This window comes from Aegilops tauschii, chromosome 5 (genome assembly GCF_002575655.3).
Source record: "Aegilops tauschii subsp. strangulata cultivar AL8/78 chromosome 5, Aet v6.0, whole genome shotgun sequence".
NCBI lineage: Eukaryota > Viridiplantae > Streptophyta > Magnoliopsida > Poales > Poaceae > Aegilops > Aegilops tauschii.
This window is the reverse complement of record NC_053039.3, coordinates 461,225,640-461,252,103: the sequence shown is the minus strand read 5'-3', so window position 1 is coordinate 461,252,103 and position 26,464 is coordinate 461,225,640. Positions and strand designations below refer to the sequence as shown.

The window sequence follows — 26,464 nt, the reverse complement described above, 5'->3', positions numbered from 1 at the left end:
CCAAGATAGTAACATGTTCTAGAAGATGTGTTTTGTTGCAGTAGTACCTAAATGGTGAATTGCATGTTCTAGAATATAGGCTTTTGCATATTGCAATCAAGGTCTTTTTTTATGGAATTGAGTTTCTGGTTGTAACTTGTTCGAACATTTGTTTAAAGGGAACAAAATACTCCATGTGTTTATCTTCAATTAATGGATAATAACAATACACTTGCTTTTGTGAGATGGTATCTTAAGCATAAATAATAAAGGCATTTAAGTGTTATTATCATTTGTAATGTAGAGCACAATAAAGAGTTCAATGTTTTTGTAGCCCCTTCTTTATTTTGTGAATCATATATGATAGGTCTTCCTATTATACGGTCGATTTTTTTATCAAAATACATTGCGAGTGAAGGGGATTTTAAATCATTTTTTTTGTGTTATTGGCTATCTTTTCTGTCCATATTAAATTCGATATGCAACCGGTACAAATTTTACAAAGCCCGTGGCAGCGCATGGGCTGTCTACTAGTTAAACATAAGAGCGTGGTTACAGAGCGCATCCTGCTAGATAGTAGGGATAATTAGCGTTCGTGGCCACTTAGCAATGCAAGTTTTATCAGAACTTACGACAAGGTAGATCCAACCATTTTCTGTTTTAGTTATTATTCTTTATTCTTTTTTCCTTTTTTTCAAGAAATTTCCTTCCTAAAAAATTATTCAGAAATTTGCAAAAGTTGTTTAAAATTTCACAAAAAATTAGGCTTTTCAAAAAAAGTTCGTGTTTTTGTTTGTTCAAAATGCCAAAAAATGTTCTCGATCCCAAAATTTGTTTAAAAATTCAAACAAATGTTCATGTTCTCAAAGCATTGTTTAAAATTTTCAGAAAAGTCCAAAAAGTTCAGAAATTATTCTCTTCTTTGGAAAAAATTTCGAGATTTAAGAAAATGTTCATGTTTACAAAAAACCTGATTTTTCTTCAAAACATCAATTTTTTATGATCGCAACCACTTTGTAATTTTTTAATGGAATTCAAACAGCCGAACATTTAAAAAAAATTACAAACATTTTTTTCGTATTTTCAGGAAATTTCAAAAACTTTAGAAATTCTTTGATTCTTTGAAAAATGTTCAAGATTTAAAAAATCTTTATGTTTATAAGAAAAGCCATTTAAAAAAAATGAAGGTTTTATGATTGAAAACACTTTTTAAATTTTGTAAATAGAAAAAAATCAAGCATTTTCTACAAAAGGGAATATTTGAAGATTTTTTCCATACTTTCCTTACATTGAGTGGATGAAAATAAGTTAAGCACGAAGAAACTTTATATAGTTGTTGCGCTGTTGGGCCTTGTAGGCCGACAACCACGTCTCTACTTCTAGAGTGAGCACAAAATCAGCGAAGAATAATATGTCCTGTGGCGGGATCAAACCGACCCACTTTTTGCTTCGTATAGACGGTACCGGCTGGGCTGGTTTTCGTCTCTATCCAAGGTGTGTTTATATTGATTAATAGTAACACATCACAGTTTTACAGTAAATTCCATCTATTTATATATGTTAGTCATCAACAAACCTCTTAGGGAATTGAACAAAATAGAGGAAGGTGCATGTCCCATTTCTAAGAACGAAGGAATTAACTTGATAATTTTGCGGGTTAGACCCAATAAATAAGGACATGCACGGAGAGTACAAAAAGAGAGGCCCCATAAAGATGTGATGTGCGCTATAAAAGAAATAAAAGAGCGGAATTACAAACAAATCCGAGAAGATCAGATAAAATATGGGATGTGTGCTATTATAGGAGAGGCCCTATAAAGATGGAAAATGCACTCTATAAAGAAATAAAAGAGAGGGCGTACGGCAAAAAAATCCGAAGAGAACCAGTAAAAGATGGGATGTGCGCCATAAAAGAAATAAAAGATACAATAAGAATTAAGGCTGGTCGTAGTGGAGAGTATCATATACTAGTACCATGTATATGATACTAGTGTATGATACTACATCCTAGTGCATAGTATCATAGATTAGCATCATAGATGACGGAGTTTGAGAGGTAGTCCACAAGCGGATGCAGATTGTGTTCTGTATCGGCAGCATCTGGAAGATGGTGAATCATGTGTTAGGTTCGTGGTTCATGGTTCATGGCAGGTAGGTATGGTTTCCTTCTCCAGCATCTTAGTCGTGCTGAGCAGTCATGAGTCCCCGCAAGCAGGATGGCGTCAGTCAGATGCCTCCACCACGGCCGTTGACCGCTGTGAGGCGCCTAAGCTCGGCACGGCCGTCGTCGACCCCCATCATGTCGTTCCCAACCATCATCGGTCGCCCCCCTCCCCCTACTACAATTGCAACGACATAGTTGCAAAGGGCGACGACGAAGGCAACATTGCTGCTCAATATCATCTTCACTGTATTTTTTTTGCAACATTACCTATGTTGTGAAAGTTTCTTCAATCACCTATGTTGCAAAAAGGTGAAGAAAAAAAAAATCTTTCAACAGAAAAAAGCTGCAACATAACTTATGATGCATAGGTTTCTACAACAAGTGTTGCAAAATTTCTTCCACGAGATGAAGAAAAAAACTGCAACATGACATCTATTGCAAAAGTTTTTCTGTAACAATATCTTTGTTGTGAAATTTTTCTGCAACAAGTCTTGTGTTGCAAAGATTTCTGCAATAGTAACCCTGTTGCAATGATAAAAGACACCGTTCTGCCGCATAGGATGGCGTCATATCCGACGGCTCGCGATGTGGCAGATATTCTTAAATGATCCACCGGCGACGCGTAAGTAAATAATGTTGATGCTAAATACTCCGTCCGTTTTATAATATAGTGTGTATAGATTTTTTTGATAAATCAAACATTGTAAACTTTGACCAACTTTATAAGGAAAACTATTTATATCGACAATACCAAAAATATAAAATATCAAATTACATCTTATGTTGAATCTAGTGATATATGTTTGGCATTCTAGATGTATATGTTTTTCTTCACAAACTTGATCAAAGTTTGTGAGGTTTAACCTTAAGAAAAATTATATGCACTGTATTATGAAATGGAAGGAGTATGATATTTTTCTCCTTTTTTTGCGAGTGAAAGAGAGCTTTATTCAACTGTTAAGAGCTCCTACACGATCAGCCATGACGGTGGTCATGAGAAACCCAGACGGTGAGTCCATCCAGCAGCTGGTCACCTCGAGTGTGCAAGCAAGCTTCGCACACAAGTGGGCCGAGTTGTTGGCATTTCTTGTTACATGTTGAATAACAAAAGAAATAAAAGATGAGGCTAGCCCTTCAATCTCAAGGAAAATAGGCGCTATAACAGAGTGTGCAAAAGAGCGCGAGTTCCACGCATCCACCAATTCTAAGCAATCAACTTCCAGCAGAACTCGCGAGAAGCCTCGAAGCTGAGCAAAAATGACACCGTCACGCATAGCCAAAGCTTCTTCCACCAACGGATCGGTTACTCCCGGATACGGCTTGCTCTAGGCTGCAATGAATTTTGTAGGAGAGCGGGCGGTCCCTCCTGCTCCACCCTTACGTACTTCTCCAGCTATACCAGCATTAGTATTGATTTTCACCCAATCATACTCTGGTGGTTTCCATCCAAAACCTGGCACAAACCTGGTGTGCTCCAGTGGCACTTCAAGAATTGCCAAATCGTCCTTGATCATCTTGATAGAATGGTTGGGATTATATCCATTCTTATCATGTGTAATGTTGTTCCTTGAGTTCCAGATCGCCCACATAATAGTTATAATTTTTGCCTGATCCGTCTCATCAAATCTAGGGTCACATAATATGTCCCTAGACCATGAATCTGGGTGAATTTCAGGGAGCTTGACTTGTAGCCATTCCCGAGCTTCCACCCAGAATCTCTTTGCATTTGTGCACTTGATAAGTGCATGCATCAAATCCTCATCTGCAGCTTGGTAGATTTTGCATGTAGCCACGGTAGCAATGTGCCTATGTTGGAGAGTTTGTTCGACCGGCAGAATGCCTCTTAGAACCCTCCACCAGAACACCCGTACCTTGGGCACCACCTTCATCTTCCACAACTCTGCCCATAACTGTTTTTCACTCACTGGGGACTCCGTAATCGTCCCTTCCTCTAGAGCTAAATGCTCGTTGCGAGTTGCTACCTCTTGAGCACTGCGTTGCTTTTCCCTTGAAGAGGAAAGGGTGATGCAGCAAAGTAGCGTAAGTATTTCCCTCAGTTTTTGAGAACCAAGGTATCAATCCAGTAGGAGACCACGCACGAGTCCCTCACACCTACACAAACAAATAAATCCTCGCAACCAACGCAATAAAGGGGTTGTCAATCCCTTCACGGTCACTTACGAGAGTGAGATCTGATAGATATGATAAGATAATATTTTTGGTATTTTTATGATAAAGATGCAAAGTAAAATAAAAGGTAATAAACATAGCTAAGTGTTGGAAGATTAATATGATGGAAAATAGACCCGGAGGCCATAGGTTTCACTAGAGGCTTCTCTCGAGAGCATAAGTATTACGGTGGGTGAACAAATTACTGTTGAGCAATTGACAGAACTGAGCATAGTTATGAGAATATCTAGGTATGATCATGTATATAGGCATCACGTCCGAGACAAGTAGACCGACTCCTGCCTGCATCTACTACTATTACTCCACACATCGACCGCTATCCAGCATGCATCTAGAGTATTAAGTTCATAAGAACAGAGTAACGCTTTAAGCAAGATGACATGATGTAGAGGGATAAACTCATGCAATATGATATAAACCCCATCTTGTTATCCTCGATGGCAACAATACAATACGTGCCTTGCTGCCCCTACTGTCACTGGGAAAGGACACCGCAAGATTGAACCCAAAGCCAAGCACTTCTCCCATTGCAAGAAAGATCAATCTAGTAGGCCAAACCAAACTGATAATTTGAAGAGACTTGAAAATATAACCAATCATACATAAAATAATTCAGAGGATATTCAAATATTGTTCATAGATAAACTTGATCATAAACCCACAATTCATCGGTCTCAACAAACACACCGCAAAAGAAGATTACATCAAATAGATCTCCACAAGAGAGGGGGAGAACATTGTATTGAGATCCAAAAAGAGAGAAGAAGCAATCTAGCTAATAACTATGGACCCGAAGGTCTAAGGTAAACTACTCACACATCATCGGAGAGGCTATGGTGTTGATGTAGAAGCCCTCCGTGATCGATGCCCCCTCCGGCGGAGCTCCGAAAAAGGCCCCAAGATGGGATCTCACGGGTACAGAAGGCTGCGGTGGTGGAATTAGGTTTTTGGCTCCGTATCTGGTAGTTTGGGGGTACGTAGGTATATATAGGAGGAATAAGTACGTTAGTGGAGCAACATGGGGCCCACGAGGGTGGAGGGCGCGCCCAGGGGGTAGGCGCGCCCCCTACCTCGTGCCCTCCTGGTTGATGTCTTGACGTAGGGTCCAAGTCCTCTGGATCACATTCGTTCCGAAAATCACGTCCCGAAGGTTTCATTCCGTTTGGACTCCGTTTGATATTCTTTTTCTGCGAAACTCTGAAATAGGCAAAAAACAGCAATTCTGGGCTGGGCCTCCGGTTAATAGGTTAGTCCCAAAAATAATATAAAAGTGTATAATAAAGCCCATTAATGTCCAAAACAGAATATAATATAGCATGGAATGATAAAAAATTATAGATACGTTGGAGACGTATCAAGCATCCCCAAGCTTAATTCCTGCTCGTCCTCGAGTAGGTAAATGATAAAAACACAATTTTTGATATGGAATGCTACTTGGCATAATTTCAATGTAATTCTCTTAATTGTGGTATGAATATTCAGATCCGAAAGATTCAAGACAAAAGTTTAATATTGACATAAAAATAATAATACTTCAAGCATATTAACTAAGCAATTATGTCTTCTCAAAATAACATGGCCAAAGAAAGTTATCCCTACAAAATCATATAGTCTGGCTATGCTCTATCTTCACCACACAAAATATTTAAATCATGCACAACCCCGATGACAAGCCAAGCAATTGTTTCATACTTTTAGTGTTCTCAAACTTTTTCAATCTTCATGCAATACATGAGCGTGAGCCATGGACATAGCACTATATGTGGAATAGAATGGTGGTTTTGGAGAAGACAAAAAAGGGAGACGATAGTCTCACATCAACTAGGCGTATCAACGGGCTATGGAGATGCCCATTAATAGATATCAATGTGAGTGAGTAGGGATTGCCATGCAACGGATGCACTTAGAGCTATAAGTATATGAAAGCTCAACAAAAGGAACTAAGTGGGTGTGCATCCAACTCGCTTGCTCACGAAGACCTAGGCCATTTTGAGGAAGCCCATCGTTGGAATATACAAGCCAAGTTCTATAATGAAAAAAATTCCCACTAGTATATGAAAGTGATATCATAGGAGACTCTCTATCATGAAGATCATGGTGCTACTTTGAAGCACAAGTGTGGTAAAAGGATAGTAACATTGTCCCTTCTCTCTTTTTCTCTCATTTTTTTCGCCCGGAGTCTCATCCCGACTTGTGGGGGAATCATAGTCTCCATCATCCTTTCCTCACTTGGGACAATGCTATAAAAAATGATGATCATCACACTTTTATTTACTTACAACTCAACAATTACAACTCAATACTTAGAACAAAATATGACCCTATGTGAATGCCTCCGGCAGTGTACCGGGATATGCAATGAATCAAGAGTGACATGTATGAAAGAATTATGAACGGTGGTTTTGCCACAAATACGATGTCAACTACATGATCATGCGAAGCAATATGACAATGATGGAGCGTGTCATAATAAACGAAACGGTGGTAAGTTGCATGGCAATATATCTCGGAATGGCTATGGAAATGCCATGATAGGTAGGTATGGTGGCTGTTTTGAGGAAGGTATATGGTGGGTGTATGATACCGGCGAAACGTGCGCGGTATTAGAGAGGCTAGCAATGGTGGAAGTAGGAAAAGTGCGTATAATCCATGGACTCAACATTAGTCATAAAGAACTCATATACTTATTGCAAAAATCTACAAGTTATCAAAGCAAAGTATTACGCGCATGCTCCTAGGGGGATAGATTGGTAGGAAAAGACCATCGCTCGTCCCCGACGGCCACTCATAAGGAAGACAATCAATAAATAAATCATGCTCCGACTTCATCACATAACGGTTCACCATACGTGCATGCTACGAGAATCACAAACTTTAACACAAGTATTTCTCAAATTCAAAACTAATCAACTTAGCATGACTCTAATATCACCATCTTCATATCTCAAAACAATTATCTAGTATCAAACTTCTCATAATATTCAACACACTCATATTTTTTTACTAATCTTGAATGCCTATCATTGTCAAAGAAAACTACCATGCTGTTTTGTAGGACTCTCAAAATAATCTAAGTGAAGCATGAGAGAACAATAGTTTCTATAAAACAAAATCACCACCATGCTCTAAAAGATATAAGTGAAGCACTAGAGCAAAAACTATATAACTCAAAAGATATAAGTGAAGTACATAGAGTATTCTAATAATTTCCGAATCAAGTGTGTCTCTCTCAAAAGGTGTGTACAGCAAAGATGATTGTGGTAAACTAAAAGTCAAAGACTCAAATAATACAAGACGCTCCAAGCTAAACACATATCATGTGGTGAATAAAAAAATAGCTCCAAGTAAAGTTACCGATGGAAGTAGACGAAAGAGGGGATGCCTTCCGGGGCATCCCCAAGCTTTGGCTTTTTGGTGTCCTTAGATTATCTTGGGGTGCCATGGGCATCCCCAAGCTTAGGCTATTGCCACTCCTTGTTCCATAATCCATCAAATCTTTTACCCAAAACTTGAAAACTTCACAACACAAAACTTAACAGAAAATCTCGTGAGCTCCGTTAGCGAAAGAAAACAAAACACCACTTCAAGGTACTGTAATGAATTCATTCTTTATTTATATTGGTGTTAAACCTACTGTATTCCAACTTCTCTATGGTTTATAAACTATTTTACTAGCCATAGATTCATCAAAATAAGCAAACAACACACACAAAACATAATCTGTCAAAAACAGAACAGTCTGTAGTAATCTGTAACTAACGCAAACTTCTGGAACTCCAAAAATTCAGCCAAAATAGGAAGACCTAGACAATTTGTTTATTGATCAGCATCAATTGGAATCAATATTTTATCACGTTCTGGTGATTTTTAACAATTATTTTCGTGAACAGAAAGTTTCTGCAATTTTCAGCAAGATCAAATAACTATCATCCAAGAAGATCCTATAGGTTAAACTTGGCACAAACACTAATTTAAACATAAAAACAAATCTAACCGGAGGCTAGATCAAATATTTATTCCTAAACAGAAGCAAAAAGCAAAAAACTAAAAATAAAATTGGGTTGCCTCCCAACAAGCGCTATCGTTTAACGCCCCTAGCTAGGCATAAAAGCAAGGATAGATCTAGGTATTGCCATCTTTGGTAGGCAATCCATAAGTGGCTCTCATAATAGATTCATATGGTAATTTTATTTTGTTTCTAGGAAAGTGTTCCATGCCTTTCCTTAACGGAAATTGGAATCTAATATTCCCTTCCTTCATATCAATAATTGCACCAATCGTTCTAAGGAAAGGTCTACCAAGGATAATAGGACATGAATGATTGCAATCTATATCAAGAACAATAAAATCTACAAGCAAATAATTCCTATTTGAAATAATAAGAACATCATTAATTCTTCCCATAGGTTTCTTAATGGTGGAATCCGCAAGGTGCAAGTTTAAAGAGCAATCATCAAAATCACGGAAACCTAGCAAATCGCACAAAGTTTTTGGGATCATGGAAACACTAGCACCCAAATCACACAAAGCATAGCATTCATGATCTTTAATTTTAATTTTAATAGTAGGTTCCCACTCATCATAAAGTTTTCTAGGGATAGAAACTTCCAACTCAAGTTTTTCTTCATAAGATTGCATCAAAGCATCAACGATATGTTTAGTAAAAGCTTTATGTTGACTATAAGCATGTGGAGAATTTAGCACGGATTGCAACAAGGAAATACAATCTATCAAAGAGCAATTATCATAATTAAATTCCTTGAAATCCAAAATATTGGGTTCATTAATATCTAGAGTTTTGATCTCTTCAATCCCACTTTTACCAATTTTTGCATCAAGATCTAAAAACTCCGAATTTATGAAACGCCTTCTAGGTAAAGGTGGATCATATTCAGTCCCATCATTATCAAGATTCATATTGCAAAAAAAAGATTTAATTGGGGACACATCAATAACTTTTAGATCTTCATCTTTATTTTCATAGGAATTAGAAGAACACACTTTCATAAAGCAATCTTTCTTAGCACGCATCCTAGCGGTTCTTTCTTTGCACTCATCAATGGAAATTCTCATGGCTTTGAGAGACTCATTGATATCATGTTTAGGTGGAATAGATCTAAGTTTTAAAGAATCAACATCAAGAGAAATTCTATCAACGTTCCTAGCCAATTCATCAACTTTAAGCAATTTTTCTTCAAGCAAAGCATTGAAATTCTTTTGCGAATTCATAAACTCCTTAACACTAGTCTCAAATTCAGAAGGCATCTTATTAAACTTCCCATAAGAATTGTTGTAGGAATTACCATAATTATTAGAGAAATTACTAGGATAAGGCCTAGGATTAAAGTTTCCTCTATACGCGTTGTTACCAAAATTATTCCTACCAACAAAATTCACATCCATAGATTCATTATTATTCTCAATCAAAGTAGACAAAGGCATATCATTAGGATCAGAAGAAACACTCTTAGTAGTAAATAATCTCATAAGTTCATCCATCTTTCCACTCAAAACATTAATTTCTTCTATCGCATGCACTTTTTTATTGGTAGATCTTTCAGTGTGCCATTGAGAATAATTAACCATAATATTATGTAGGAGTTTAGTAGCTTCTCCTAAAGTGATTTCCATAAAAGTGCCTCCCGCGGCCGAATCTAAAAGATTTATAGAAGCAAAATTCAATCCGGCATAAATTTTTTGTATAATCATCCACAAATTCAAACCATGTGTAGGGCAATTACGTATCATTAATTTCATCCTCTCCCAAGCTTGTGCAAAATGTTCATGATCAAGTTGCTTAAAATTCATGATACCGTTTCTAAGAGAGATGATCTTAGCGGGAGGAAAATACTTAGAGATAAAAGCATCTTTGCACTCATTCCAAGAATCAATACTTTTTTTAGGCAAAGATGAAAACCAAGCTTTAGCACGATCTCTAAGCGAAAAAGGTAATAGCTTCAGTTTAACAATATCATTACCCACATCCTTCTTCTTTTGCATATCACACAAATCAACGAAGCTATTTAGATGGGTAGCGGCTCTTCACTAGGAAGGCCGGCGAATTGATCTTTCATGACAAGATTCAACAGAGCAGTATTGATTTCACAAGATTCAGTATCGGGAAGAGGAGCAATCGGAGTGCTAAGGAAATCATTGTTGTTGGTATTGGTAAAGTCACACAATTTGGTATTATCTTGAGCCATCGCGACAAGCAACCAATCCAACACACGAGCAAACAAGACGCAAGCGAAAAAGAGGTGAACGGAAAAGAGAGGGCGAATAAAACGGCAAGGATGAAGTGGGGGAGAGGAGAACGAGAGGCAAATGGCAAATAATGTAATGCGGGAGATAAGGGTTTGTGATGGGTACTTGGTATGTTGACTTTTGCGTAGACTCCCTGGCAACGGCGCCAGAAATACTTCTTGCTACCTCTTGAGCACTGCGTTGGTTTTCCCTTGAAGAGGAAAGGGTGATGCAGCAAAGTAGCGTAAGTATTTCCCTCAGTTTTTGAGAACCAAGGTATCAATCCAGTAGGAGACCACGCACGAGTCCCTCGCACCTACACAAACAAATAAATCCTCGCAACCAACGCAATAAAGGGGTTGTCAATCCCTTCACGGTCACTTACGAGAGTGAGATCTGATAGATATGATAAGATAATATTTTTGGTATTTTTATGATAAAGATGCAAAGTAAAATAAAAGGTAATAAAAATAGCTAAGTGTTGGAAGATTAATATGATGGAAAATAGACCCGGGGGCCATAGGTTTCACTAGAGGCTTCTCTCGAGAGCATAAGTATTACGGTGGGTGAACAAATTACTGTTGAGCAATTGACAGAACTGAGCATAGTTATGAGAATATCTAGGTATGATCATATATATAGGCATCACGTCCGAGACAAGTAGACCGACTCCTGCCTGCATCTACTACTATTACTCCACACATCGACCGCTATCCAGCATGCATCTAGACTATTAAGTTCATAAGAACAGAGTAACGCTTTAAGCAAGATGCATGATGTAGAGGGATAAACTCATGTAATATGATATAAACCCCATCTTGTTATCCTCGATGGCAACAATACAATACGTGCCTTGCTGCCCCTACTGTCACTGGGAAAGGACACCGCAAGATTGAACCCAAAGCTAAGCACTTCTCCCATTGCAAGAAAGATCAATCTAGTAGGCCAAACCGAACTGATAATTCGAAGAGACTTGCAAAGATAACCAATCATACATAAAAGAATTCAGAGAAGATTCAAATATTGTTCATAGATAAACTTGATCATAAACCCACAATTCATCGGTCTCAACAAACACACCGCAAAAGAAGATTACATCGAATAGATCTCCACAAGAGAGGGGGAGAACATTGTATTGAGATCCAAAAAGAGAGAAGAAGCAATCTAGCTAATAACTATGGACCCGAAGGTCTGAGGTAAACTACTCACACATCATCAGAGAGGCTATGGTGTTGATGTAGAAGCCCTCCATGATCGATGCCCCCTCCGGCGGAGCTCCGGAAAAGGCCCCAAGATGGTATCTCACGGGTACAGAAGGTTGCGGCGGTGGAATTAGGTTTTTGGCTCCGTATCTGGTAGCTTGGGGGTACGTAGGTATATATAGGAGGAAGAAGTACGTCGGTGGAGCAACATGGGGCCCACGAGGGTGGAGGGCGCACCCAGGGGGGTAGGTGCGCCCCCTACCTCGTGCCCTCCTGGTTGATGTCTTGACGTAGGGTCCAAGTCCTCTGGATCACGTTCGTTCCGAAAATCACGTTCCCGAAGGTTTCATTCCGTTTGGACTCCGTTTGATATTCTTTTTCTGCGGAACTCTGAAATAGGCAAAAAACAGCAATTCTGGGCTGGGCCCCCGGTTAATAGGTTAGTCCCAAAAATAATATAAAGTGTATAATAAAGCCCATTAATGTCCAAAACAGAATATAATGTAGCATGGAACAATAAAAAATTATAGATACGTTGGAGACGTATCACGAGTCATGAGAGCACGATACGCTAATTTCACAGTATAGACACCCGTCTTCTCCCACGCCCATGCCCAGAAGTCATCTCCTCCCCCTTTCCTTAGCGGAATATTAAGTATTGCATCAACATCAGGAGCCATGAAGTTACTTCTGATCAGATCCATTTTCCACGACCAATTATCACTATCAATGAGATCAGAAACTCTGCTTATAGGGGCAGTCCCAATCTGAGCAGAAGGCCTCATCGACAACTTTCCTTGTACCCAACTATCAGCCCAAATCAAGACGGAAGTTCCATCTCCTATTCGCCGAATCATACCCACATTCAACGGTTCTCTCCCTGCAATGATGGCCCACCAGGTGGCTGACGCACCCCTCGATACAGTAGCCTGCATGAAATTGGAGGAGGGGAAGTACCTCCCTTTCAGCACGCTGGCACAGAGAGAGCCCGGGCTTGTTGTCAATCTCCAGCCATGTTTGCCTAGCATGGCCAAATTGCAGATCTCAAGGTTGCGAAAGCCCATGCCTCCCCCAACTTTAGCTGATGCGAGTGTATCCCAGTCAAACCCAGAGCATAGAGCGCCGATCGAGAGAGCTACTCCACCAATACTTCGCCATACTCGAGGAAGTACTCTTGCGAACTTTTCGTGTCAGTTTAAAACAACTCATTGAGAACGTTGGTATAGCTTGAATAACTGACTTCAGTCGGACTTCCCTAGCAGCACAAGACACCAGTCTTTCACATCCACTATTCAGCTTGCTTCGGATTCTTTCGCCAATATGATCAAATGTGCCACTCGTTATGCGTCCAACAACAGTGGGAAGACCTAGGTACCTCTCACTGAATGCTTCCACGGAAATGCCCATCAAATTTTTAGAGCAACCCGAGCAGTTTCTGGAGTGTTGGGACTGAAGTATATTGAGCTTTTGTCTCTGTTCACACACTGTCCAGAACAGTCCCTGATGTCTACTACGCAACCTTCTTCTTGTAGACGTTGTTGGGCCTCCAAGTGTAGAGGTTTGTAGGACAGTAGCAAATTTCCCTCAAGTGGATGACCTAAGGTTTATCAATCCGTGGGAGGCGTAGGATGAAGATGGTCTCTCTCAAGCAACCCTGCAACCAAATAACAAAGAGTCTCTTGTGTCCCCAACACACCCAATACAATGGTAAATTATATAGGTGCACTAGTTCGGCGAAGAGATGGTGATACAAGTGCAATATGGATGGTAGATATAGGTTTTTGTAATCTGAAAATATAAAAACAGCAAGGTAACTAATGATAAAAGTGAGCACAAACGGTATTGCAATGCTAGGAAACAAGGCCTAGAGTCCATACTTTCACTAGTGCAAGTTCTCTCAACAATATAACATAATTGGATCATATAACTATCCCTCAACATGCAACAAAGAGTCACTCCAAAGTCACTAATAGCGGAGAACAAACGAAGAGATTATGGTAGGGTACGAAACCACCTCAAAGTTATCCTTTCTGATCGATCTATTCAAGAGTCCGTAGTAAAATAACACGAAGCTATTCTTTCCATTCGATCTATCATAGAGTTCGTACTAGAATAACACCTTAAGACACAAATCAACCAAAACCCTAATGTCACCTAGATACTCCAATGTCACCTCAAGTATCTGTGGGTATGATTATACGATATGCATCACACAATCTCAGATTCTTCTATTCAACCAACACAAAGTACTTCAAAGAGTGCCCCAAAGTTTCTACCGGAGAGTCAAGACGAAAACGTGTGCCAACCCCTATGCATAGGTTCATGGGCGGAACCCGCAAGTTGATCACCAAAACATACATCAAGTGGATCACGTGATATCCCATTGTCACCACAGATAAGCACGGCAAGACATACATCAAGTGTTCTCAAATCCTTAAAGACTCAATCCGATAAGATAACTTCAAAGGGAAAACTCAATCCATTACAAGAGAGTAGATGGGGAGAAACATCATAAGATCCAACTATAATAGCAAAGCTCGCGATACATCAAGATCGTACCACCTCAAGAACACGAGAGAGAGAGAGATCAAACACATAGCTACTAGTACATACCCTCAGCCCCGAGGGTGAACTACTCCCTCCTCGTCATGGAGAGCGCCGGGATGATGAAGATGGCCACCGGTGAGGGTTCCCCCCCTCCGGCAGGGTGCCGGAACAGGGTCCCGATTGGTTTTTGGTGGCTACAGAGGCTTGCGACGGCGGAACTCCCGATCTATTCTGTTTTCTGGAGGTTTCAGTATCTATAGGATTTTTTGGCGTAGGTCTCACGTTAGGGGGGGGGGTCTCCGGGTTGTCCACGAGGCAGGGGCCCACGCCCAGGGGGGTGGGCGCGCCCCCCACCCTCGTGGGCAGCCCGGGACTCTCCTGGCCCAACTCTTTTACTCCGGGGGCTTATTTTGGTCCAGAAAAAATCATCAAAAATTGGCACGTCAATTGGACTCCGTTTGGTATTCCTTTTCTGTAAAACTCAAAAACAAGGAAAAACAGAAACTGGCACTGGGCTCTAGGTTAATAGATTAGTCCCAAAAATCATATAAAATAGCATATAAATGCATATAAAAAATCCTAGATGGATAATATAATAGCATGAATACTTCATAAATTATAGATACGTTGGAGACGTATCAGCATCCCCAAGCTTAATTCCTGCTCGTCTCGAGTAGGTAAATGATAAAAGAAATAATTTATGAAGTGTGAATGCTAGCAGGTGCACAAGTTTGATCAATGATAATTTCAATCACCTTTTCTAGCATCATTATATGTCATAACAGTAGCTCATTTCATAAAACTTTTCATGATCAAGTAACAAACTGTTCACATGTTAAAGCATAGACCATAAACTTTCTTGAAAACTAACAAACTATGTTCTCAGTCATCAAACAATTGCAATTCATCATATTTTCAGGAAGGGTCAATGTCAGAGCTTTGATTTAGCAAATCCCACATACTCAACTATCATACAGTCTTCCATGATTGCTACCACTCAAAGCATATTTTTAGAACAAATAGCATCCATCTAACACAGAGAAAGATAGGGGCTTAATGTTTCGCCTCCCAACTTATTTATCATATAGATAATTGTGAACAATAATAATTCATGATCAAATATATTTGAATGGCCATATATGCTTAGATCTTTCCATCACATGATGCTTGCCAACTAAAGAGTAGGTTGGAATGAGAAGGAATACTACTGACTCTTGCATAAAAGTAAAAGATAGGCCCTTCGCAGAGGGAAGCAGGGATTTGCAGAGGTGCCAGAACTCGAAGCAAAAACAGAGATGAAAATAATTTTGAGAGGTATGCTTTCGTTGTCAACATAACGACCAAGAGTTCCCAATATCTTTCATACTACATACATTATAGGCGGTTCCCACGCAGAAAGGTAAAGTTTTTACTCCCCTTCCACCAACATTCACACTCCACGTCTTGTCCGAAACAACGGGTGCCGTCCAACTATCAACATTCCTGGGGGAGTTTAAATTATTTGCAAATTTGTTTTTGATCTTTTGATCATAGGACCGGGCATCCCAGTTACCAGCCATTTTCTCGTGAATGATGAGCGGAGTCCACTCATCGTGAGAATAACCCACCTAGCATGGAAGATACTGACAGCCCCTAGTCGCTATATGAGCGATTCGGGCATACAAAACAAATTATTATTTGAAGGTTTGGAGTTTGGCACATGCAAATTTACTTGGAACGACAGGTAAATACCGCATATAGGTAGATATGGTGGACACTCATGGAAGAAACTTGGTTCAAGGAATTTGGATGCACAAGCAGTATTCCCGCTTAGTACAGATATTTTGGCTAGCAAAGGATTCTAAATAGCAAGCACCACATGTTAGAGGATCCATAACAATATAACTTCTATACAAATATACCCAAGCATAACTCATTATGTTGTCTTCCTTGTCCCACTTCAAATAATTTGCTCAGGTTTGAAAATAATTAATGGGGCTCACAATCATAGAAGATGTCCAAGATAGTATATTTATATGTGAAATCTCTCTTCCTTCAATATTCTTTCATGAATTGTTCAAGTGACCAATACAATGTTTGCTAACCTTCAATAAATTTACCACCTCTACTTCTTATATGTGAAGTCATTACTCCCCATGGGATAAGCATATGAAACATATATAATTTCAGATTTATGATATTCAAATCATTCAACTATTTACTCACAAGATATAAGTGAAGCACATGAGTAAATGACAAACTACTCCAAAAAGATATAAGTGAAGATCAATGAGTAGTTAAATAATTATGTAGCTATGTGAAGACTCTCTCTCATTTTAGAATTTCAGATCTTGGTATTTTATTCAAACAGCAAGCAAAGCTAAAGAAAATAAAATGTCGCTCCAAGCAAAATACATATCATGTGGTGAATAAAAATATAGCTCCAAGTAAAGTTACCGATGAACGAAGACGAAAGAGGGGATGCCATCCTGGGCATCCCCAAGCTTAGGCTCTTGGTTGTCCTTGGATATTACCTTGGGGTGACTTGTTCATCCCCAATCTTAGGCTCTTGCCACTCCTTATTCCATAGTCCATTGAATCTTTACCCAAAACTTGAAAACTTCACAACACAAAACTCAACAGAAAACTCGTGAGCTCCGTTAGCGAAAGAAAACAAAACACCACTTCAAAGTGCTGTAATGAACTCATTATTTATTTGTATTGGTGTTACATATACTTTATTCCAACTTCTATATGGTTCATAAACTATTTTACTAGCCATAGATTCATCAAAATAAGCAAGCAACACAATAAAAACAGAATCTGTCAAAAACAGAACAGTCTGTAGTAATCTGTATCAAACGTATACTTATGGAACTCCAAAATTTCTAAAATAAATTGGTGGACCTGAGGAATTTGTCTAGTAATCATTTGCAAAAAGAATCAACTAAATAGCACTCTCCAGTAAAAAGTTGAATCTAATCTCGTGAGCGCTAAAGTTTCTGTTTTTTACAGCATGATCATAAAGACTTCACCCAAGTCTTCCCAAAGGTTCTACTTGGCACAAACACTAATTAAAACACAAAACCACATCTAAACAGAAGATAGATGGATTATTTATTCCTAAACAGAACCAAAAAGCAAAAATCTAAAATAAAATTGGGTTGCCTCCCAACAAGCGCTAACGTTTAACGCCCCTAGCTAGGCATGATGATTTCAATGATGCTCACATAAAAGATAAGAATTGAAACATAAAGAGAGCATCATGAAGAATATGACTATCACATTTAAGTATAACCCACTTCCTATGCATAGGGATTTTGTGAGCGAACAATTTATGGGAACAATAATCAACTAGCATAGGAAGGCAAAGCAAGCATAACTTCAAGATTTTCAACACATAGAGAGGAAACTTGATATTGTTGCAATTCCTACAAGCATATATTCCTCCCTCATAATAATTTTCAGTAGCATCATGAATGAATTCAACAATATAGCCATCACATAAAGCACTATTTTCATGATGCACAAGCATAGAAATTTTATTACTCTCCACATAAGCAAAATTCTTCTCATTCGGAATAGTGGGAGTATCATAAGAGACTTGAATACTATAAATTGTTTCCACATTAAAAGAGTAATGTTCAGAAAAAGGGTAAGCATAATCATGACAAGTTTTATAAATATAATCATCACTACTTTTTATAGCATAAGTTTCATCACAATAATCATCGTAAGTAGCAACTTTGTTCTTATCATAATCAATTGAAACCTCTTCCGAAATAGTGGATACATCACTAAATAAAGTCATGACCTCTCCAAATCCACTTCCATAAATATTATAAGATTTAACATCCTCCAAAATAGTGGGATCATTACTTCCTAAAGTTGACACTCTTCCAAACCCACTTTCATCAATATAATCATCAAAAGTAGGAGGCATGCTATCATCATTATAAATTTGCATATCAAAACTTGGGAGACTAAAAATATCATCTTCATTAAACGTAGCATCCCCAAGCTTGGGACAAACATTAATTGCAGCAAATATATTCTCAAAAACATCATCTTCATTAAACATAGCATCCCCAAGCTTGGGCCTTTTCATATCATAAGCATAATCACTCTCATCATTAATAGTATGGATAGCACCAATAGTATAACAATTATCATATTCTTCTAAGCAAGTGCCAAAAAGATTTTCAAGATCATAAGAAGTATTATTATCTTCCCAATCATAATCATCACAACAAGCAATAGGCATAACGAGATCATCATCAAGTGCATCATCTTCCATAATTATTTTTGATTCATTTTCATGAGGCGCAACAATAATAGGAGCAACATTATTTGGGAGAGATATCTTTTTACCTCTCTTCCTTTTTATTTTCTTCTTCTTCACCACATCATGTGTGGGTTCAATCCTCTTTTTGGAGCTCCTTATTAATGAGATTGGTTGAATAGAAAGCTCCTCCTTGTTACCTGATTCATCATAAGAAATAATAGGAGGATATTGGGAAGTCTCTTCCCTTTCATTAGTATTCTCTTCATCTTCTATTTGTTTTCTTTTCTTTATGTAAATGGCAATATAAGGATTTTCAATGCAATTCACCGCACAATACATATGAATCTTCTCTAGATCAAAATCAAGAAATCTATCAAGATTAAACTTTGGAATACTCTCAGTTATACGTTTCATTTCCTCATACCCCAAAAGAAGACTAAGCTCTTTATGATGCTCAATGGTAATCAAATTATCACAATTTTTGGACACGATTCGGTCATGAAACAATTTGCATTGGAGATTTAAATGACCATGTTCATTGCAAAGTTCACAAGGATCGCGAAAAATATTGAATTTTTCAGCACAAACATCAAGACTTTCTTGAAACAATTTAGTTTCTAAATGCTTGTGCCTCTTGCAATATCTATCTTCCCTATTTGGTGTGTAGTTGCAAACCCAATACACTCCACAAAAATCGACATGCTTATAAGAGATATTTTCATCATGACTAGTGCAATTATCATTAGTACTATGGATATTCAAGGAATTCATACTAACAACATTGCAATCATGCTCATCATTCAAATATTTAGTGCCAAACATTTTAATGCATTCTTCTTCTAACACTTTGGCACAATTTTCCTTTCCATCATACTCACGAAAGATATTAAAAAGATGAAGCGTATGAGACAAACTCAATTCCATTTTTTTGTAATTTTCTTTTATAGACTATACTAGTGATAAAAAAAGAAACAAAAAGATTCGATTGCAAGATCTAAAGATATACCTTCAAGCAATCACCTCCCCGGCAATGGCGCCAGAAAAGAGCTTAGTTGACGGGGTGTGAGTGCCGCTTACCTAGCCTCCCCGGTAACGGCGCCAGAAAAGAGCTTGATGTCTACTACGCAACCTTCTTCTTGTAGACGTTGTTGGGCCTCCAAGTGCAGAGGTTTGTAGGACAGTAGCAAATTTCCCTCAAGTGGATGACCTAAGGTTTATCAATCCGTGGGAGGCGTAGGATGAAGATGGTCTCTCTCAAGCAACCCTGCAACCAAATAACAAAGAGTCTCTTGTGTCCCCAACACACCCAATACAATGGTAAATTGTATAGGTGCACTAGTTCGGCGAAGAGATGGTGATACAAGTGCAATATGGATGGTAGATATAGGTTTTTGTAATCTGAAAATATAAAAATAGCAAGGTAACTAATGATAAAAGTGAGCACAAACGGTATTGCAATGCTAGGAAACAAGGCCTAGGGTCCATACTTTCACTAGTGCAAGTTCTCTCAACAATAATAACATAATTGGATCATATAACTATCCCTCAACATGCAACAAAGAGTCACTCCAAAGTCACTAATAGCAGAGAACAAACGAAGAGATTATGGTAGGGTACGAAACCACCTCAAAGTTATCCTTTCTGATCGATCTATTCAAGAGTCCGTAGTAAAATAACATGAAGCTATTCTTTCCATTCAATCTATCATAGAGTTCGTACTAGAATAACACCTTAAGACACAAATCAACCAAAACCCTAATGTCACCTAGATACTCCAATGTCACCTCAAGTATCCGTGGGTATGATTATACGATATGCATCACACAATCTCAGATTCTTCTATTCAACCAACACAAAGTACTTCAAAGAGTGCCCCAAAGTTTCTACCGGAGAGTCAAGACGAAAACGTGTGCCAACCCCTATGCATAGGTTCATGGGCGGAACCCGCAAGTTGATCACCAAAACATACATCAAGTGGATCACGTGATATCCCATTGTCACCACAGATAAGCACGGCAAGACATACATCAAGTGTTCTCAAATCCTTAAAGACTCAATCCGATAAGATAACTTCAAAGGGAAAACTCAATCCATTACAAGAGAGTAGAGGGGGAGAAACATCATAAGATCCAACTATAATAGCAAAGCTCGCGATACATCAAGATCGTACCACCTCAAGAACACGAGAGAGAGAGAGAGATCAAACACATAGCTACTAGTACATACCCTCAGCCCCGAGGGTGAACTACTCCCTCCTCGTCATGGAGAGCGCCGGGATGATGAAGATGGCCACCGGTGAGGGTTCCCCCCCTCCGGCAGGGTGCCGGAACAGGGTCCCGATTGGTTTTTGGTGGCTACAGAGGCTTGCGACGGCGGAACTCCCGATCTATTCTGTTTTTTTGGAGGTTTCAGTATCTATAGGATTTTTTGGCGTAGGTCTCACGTTAGGGGGGGGTCTCCGGGTTGTCCACGAGGCAGGGGCCCACGCCCAGGGGGGTGGGCGCACCCCCACCCTCATGGGCAGCCCGGGACTCTCCTGGCCCAACTCTTTTACTCCGGGGGCTTCTTTTGGTCCAGAAAAAATCATCAAAAATTGGCACGTCAATTGGACTCCGTTTGGTATTCCTTTTTTGTAAAACTCAAAAACAAGGAAAAAATAGATACTGGCACTGGGCTCTAGGTTAATACATTAGTCCCAAAAATCATATAAAATAGCATATAAATGCATATAAAACATCCTAGATGGATAATATAATAGCATGAATACTTCATAAATTATAGATACGTTGGAGACGTATCAGTCCCCATAATTTCTGAGTCATCCTTTGCTTGCATGAAGATCATACTATCATCCGCAAAAAAGCAAATGGTTGATCCAAGGTGACCGAGCACTCACCCTAATCCCTTTGTCCACATAAACTCCACCAAATTTATTCGGCAAACTTGTGAAGCCCTCTGCACACATCAGAAAAAGATAAGGTGACACGGGGTCCCCTTGCCTTAAACCCCTTGATGGGTCAAAGAACGGGAGCAACTCTCCATTCACTCGGATAGAGAACCTGACCAATGAAACACACTTTAAAATAAGGCGGATAAAAGATGTGCAGAACCCAAGACTAGACATGATTGCCTCAATATAATGCCATTCAACGCGGTCGTATGCCTTCATCATGTCGAGTTTCACCGCGCACACACTATTCTTTCCTTTCCTTCTTCTCATCGCATGAACACTCTCATAAGCAATGAGAATGTTATCTGTGATCAAGCGACCGGGGACAAAAGCACTCTGCTCCTCCCCAATAATCTCCTCTAAAAAAGGCCTGATTCTATTGGCAATACATTTGGCTGCAATTTTGTAGAGAACCGGGCACAATGAAATAGATCGATATTGATTAATACGCTGAGGATGCCTCACCTTGGGAATAAGTGTTATAGTGGTGTCATTCATCCGTGTGGGTAGCTCGCCTCCATTCAAGAATCCCAGCACAGCTGGAACTATGCCATCTTTCAGTAAATTCCAGTGCCGCTGAAAAACACCAGCAGTAAAACCGTCCACCCCCGGTGCCTTCGATGGAGCCATTTTGGAACAGTGCTACACGCACCTCCTCTGCTGTAAAAGGCCTAGCCAGAGCTTCATTCATCTCATGTGTCACACATGGGGTTACTAGCTAAGTCAAATCCTCCAAAGGCTTGTACCCTTGGGTAGTATATAAAGTTTGGTAGAAGTTTTGTACAACAGCACAAGTCTCTTCTCCAGTACGACATATGGAGCCATCTTCCCTCTCTAAATTCTGAATTTTATTTGATCTCTTCCTTTGTGCAGCTTGTGCCTGAAAATACTTCGTGTTACGGTCGCCATGTCTCAGCCACAACACTCTAGAACGCTGCCGAAGAAAGATTTCTTCCTACCGAAGGGCCTCCTTAAGTTTGTTTGCAACAACTTTTTCTTTGTCAGACGGCCCCTGACCAACAGATTGGCTATGCAATCGATCTAGTTGAGAACGAAGCTTACGAATTTTGCGTGCCAAACAACAAAATTCCTTTCCACCCCATGCACTTAACGAATCCTGCATCGTGGTTAGTGCTTGAAGAACACCCTTTAGTCCCTGCCGACCATCTCCTTTCTGCCAATTGTCAATCACTACTTGATCATAGTCGACATGACACTGCCACATATCCTCGTAATGAAAGGGTTTAGGCCCCCTCAGGCGACCATCAGCCACACTTTCACGCAGATCAACTTTGACAAAGCAATTGATCTGATTCTGTCGTGCTAATGTGCCGAACATGAGCATAAGCAAACATATCGAGAAGCTCTGCATTTCCAAAGGCTCAGTCAATCCTGGCTTTCACGTTTGATACACCATCTTGACCATTATCCCATGTATACTTTGTCCCAGACCAACCAATATCTTGAAACAAACAATCCTCAGTTACCTCTCGGAACGCTTTCATCTGCCATTCGGGTCTAGCCGTACGCGGGAAATGTTCTGACGCAAATAAAGTTTCATTAAAGTCACCAACACAAATCCATGCATAATGTTGTATTGCGAACAAAGTTCGGAGGAAACGCCAACTCTGGTATCTTTCCTCCTTTTTTGGTTCACCATAAAAACCAGTAAACCGCCACTTACCCGATCTGCCATTCACCTTCTGCACCACACAATCAATGTGGCCAGAACTATAATTCTTTAGCTCGACTTGCACATCCGCCGACCAAAACAAACCAATCCCTCCACTTAGTCCACTACTATCAACCGCAAAACACCCAGGAAAGCCTAAAGTTTTCTGAAGTAGTTCCACGCGCTTTGCTGCAATCTTTGTCTCCATAACAAACAACAGACAGGGCACTTCTTGCTTCACAACATTGTGAAGCTCTCGAACTGTCGACGGGTTCCCAAGCCCCCGACAGTTCCAGCTAAGGCAACACATTGTGACTGGCAGCGTTGTGACGCAGCCGCTGCCAAATCTCCGGAGTTCACCGGCGTGGGTTTCTTCTTATTTGGTTCCCTGTGACCGTCACCGTTCTGCTCTGGATCTCCTCTCAATTCATCCACATGACCAGCACTGACAGGAACAATTTCGTCCCCAGCAACACTAGATATGTGCGGATCATTAGTCAGCAAGGGCGTTGCTACCCTCCTATACACCATTTGATTACCCGGTGGTCCTCCCTTGCGTTTAAACTGGTGACGCGTCTTCACTGGGGAGGTAACTTCCGGGTTCTTGTCTGCAGCAGTACTCGAGGTTCTCGTTCTGGCTTTGTTACTCTGATTGCCCTGGTTCGACGAGCCATCCCCCGAGAATGCTCTCTTATACTCATCCGGTGCCCTTAAGCCCTTGCCAAAAGGAAGGTCGCCATTAGCATCACACGTCCCAGGTGTTGGACAATATAAGTCTGAGTGCCTAATCGTCCACAAGAGAAACAAAAAATGTGGCACATTTTCATATAAGATATCATAGGGGTCCATGCAGTTCCTTCTAGCAGACTTGATCAAAATCCACCTCCGCAGAGGTTTACTAATATCGACCGTCACTCTGGCCCGTAAGTAGCCATTCATATGATCAAATAGCACTGAGGTTGCCTGTTTATCAATCTGCTTAGCAATTTCCACACTCCACTTATCATCCCGCAGATGAAAGGGAAGGTTTAAGACCCTAGCCCATAGTTGGAGCTTGTCAAACTTGAGTTCAGAGGGCCGCATTCAGTCGTCAAATTCGGATAGAATAACTGCGTTCTTGCCCACATGCAACGGCGAACCCTCCCATACTCGGTCCCGATCTCTTTGACTTGCGAATTCAGCCACGAACTTATTTTTTTTCAAGGATACGTCAAAGGTTGACGTATCGAGATCATGCCACGAACTTATTTTCTCCAACAGATCGGAAAGACAATCACTTAGGGTTCCCCCAAGCTGGCCGGAGAGCGCTAGCAATGGTTTGGATATGGAGCAGGTGCCGATACAATACCTTCCCTGCCAGCATCCACTTCTCCGGTGCCCCATTGTCACGATCGTCGATTATCAGCGGAGTAGCCTCTTCGTCGGTAATCTCTAGTTTCCCCAAGGCCTCTGCCAGTTTCGCTCTTGCCGCCCGAGGCGACACAGGTTCCTTCTCCTTGCCTCGCTCCGACGATGAATTCATCTTCCGAGCAGTGATCCTTGCGCCCCACCGATCAGATCGACGCACGCCGTCAAGTTCCACCCAAAAACCCTAATCGCCTCAGAGGAGGCGCTCCGGGAATTTCGGGGGAAAAAAGTTCCTCAAGTGAGATTATTCGCATAGGCGTATGATATTTTTCTCCTGTTGCAACGGACAGGCCTTTTGCGTGTATAATACTCCCCCGTTCCGTCCATCGCAAGCTTAATGGTCGGACTCGCCTAGCACCGGATCGTCGGAATCGGGAAGCCGGCCCCTCCGATTCCGTCCCACACCTCTGTCTATCGATCTCTCCACCCACGTCGCCAACAGCCGACGACACCGGCGGCGGCTCGTCTGACTTCTGCGGAAGGTGAATGCCTCGGCCCCTCTTTCTACGGCAATTATTTCGTCGCCCCGTTCCGCCGCGGCGCAATCGGAATTTAGGGTTTATACCTCTAGTTCTTATCTTCTTCGTTGCGGCTATTTTTTTTCTCGATCTGCAGGGCTTGTGCCCTGATGGTGGGGGTGAGGGTGGCCCCGATCGGCGAGCGGCTGGCGTCCCGCGGGGTGAGACCGAGGAGGGTCTCGGCCAAGCGCTCGTGGCCACCCGGCTGCGGCCGCTTCCCCGCCGCTCCGTCCGCCCCCGGCGGCGACGGTGCGAAGGGCGTGATCGAGGACAGGGTGGAGGAGGCCACAGCGTGTCAGCCGGAGAGCGAGGGGACGGTGGACGTGCGGAAGGAGGGTGGAGAGGCACGACCGTCCAGCGTCGGCGATGCCCTTGCCCAGGCAGAAAGAGAAAGCAAGGCAATGGAGGTGATGCCGCCGTCTTCTGCTGCCCCGAAGAGTTCTGCTGTTGCTGCTGCCAGCGGATCCGCGGGGAATGGGGCCGATCCATTGCTGATGGACGGGAATGGCGGAGCTGCCGATGGTGGATCGGGGAGAGAGGAGGATGGGCATGAAGCAGTGAGGAAGAAGAAGAAGAAGAAGAAGAAGAAGAAGAAGAAGAAGAAGAAGAGGTGGTTAGTGTCTGCTGTAAATCCGCCTCCCAGGAGGAGGGGCATCTCCGCCGTACGCCGATTCCCATCTGGCTGTGGGAGTTTGTTGCCACCGGCGGCAGAGCTGAGCAAATGTTAGAATTGGGAGCAACACCTATATATCAGATTATCAGTTGGGCGCTTCTAATGAGGTGGAAGGCAAAAATATCCACACGATCGAATCCCAGGTCGTCAATGGTGTTGTTTCTTCGGCTGATTTCACAGAGACACATGGTCTAGGTGGGTTATATGACCTATGAGTGGGAAAAACTCACGACAGCATGATGGCGTGCAGCCCTAGCACCAAGCACCATATGGTACTGTAGCACCATTATATTAGCGGCAATAGGAGGGCCAGGAACCCCCGCAAAAAAAATAAAATTAGGAGGGCCAGGAAAACATGTTTGTTCTCCTTTTGTTTTTGGGTACGACGGGACTTCTGTGCACATGTTGCATCGGATATGTGTACTGCTTTGTGTGTGCCTTTTTGTGGAGTTTTGCTACAGCTACGGACTAAATCCTACTGAAATAAACTTATGTGCTGAGATGACAACATTTTGACGGGAAAAATTGTAGCCAACGCACAAGCATTCTGTCTAGAGTTGCGGGGATCAAAGTTTCATGCGAAAATGGTAGCGGACGCATATGCATCCGTGCTAGCGTTCGGATTGGTCGTGCATGCCCTTTACCTCGGGTTGCA

At 41.0% G+C, this 26,464-nt stretch overlaps 1 protein-coding gene across 1 annotated transcript; it reads right to left on the bottom strand.

The window, feature by feature from the left end:
• Positions 1-3,468: 3,468 nt before the first annotated feature.
• Positions 3,469-4,032, bottom strand: LOC141023017 (uncharacterized). Its single transcript, XM_073499321.1, has one exon. The coding sequence runs from the start codon at positions 4,030-4,032 to the stop codon at positions 3,469-3,471; it is 564 nt and encodes a 187-aa protein (XP_073355422.1).
• Between the last annotated feature and the right edge of the window lie 22,432 nt (positions 4,033-26,464).

Coding starts and splice junctions, on each gene's coding strand:
- LOC141023017 (XM_073499321.1), bottom strand. CDS start 4,032: ATGAAGGTGGTGCCCAAGGTACGGGTGTTCTGGTGGAGGGTTCTAAGA.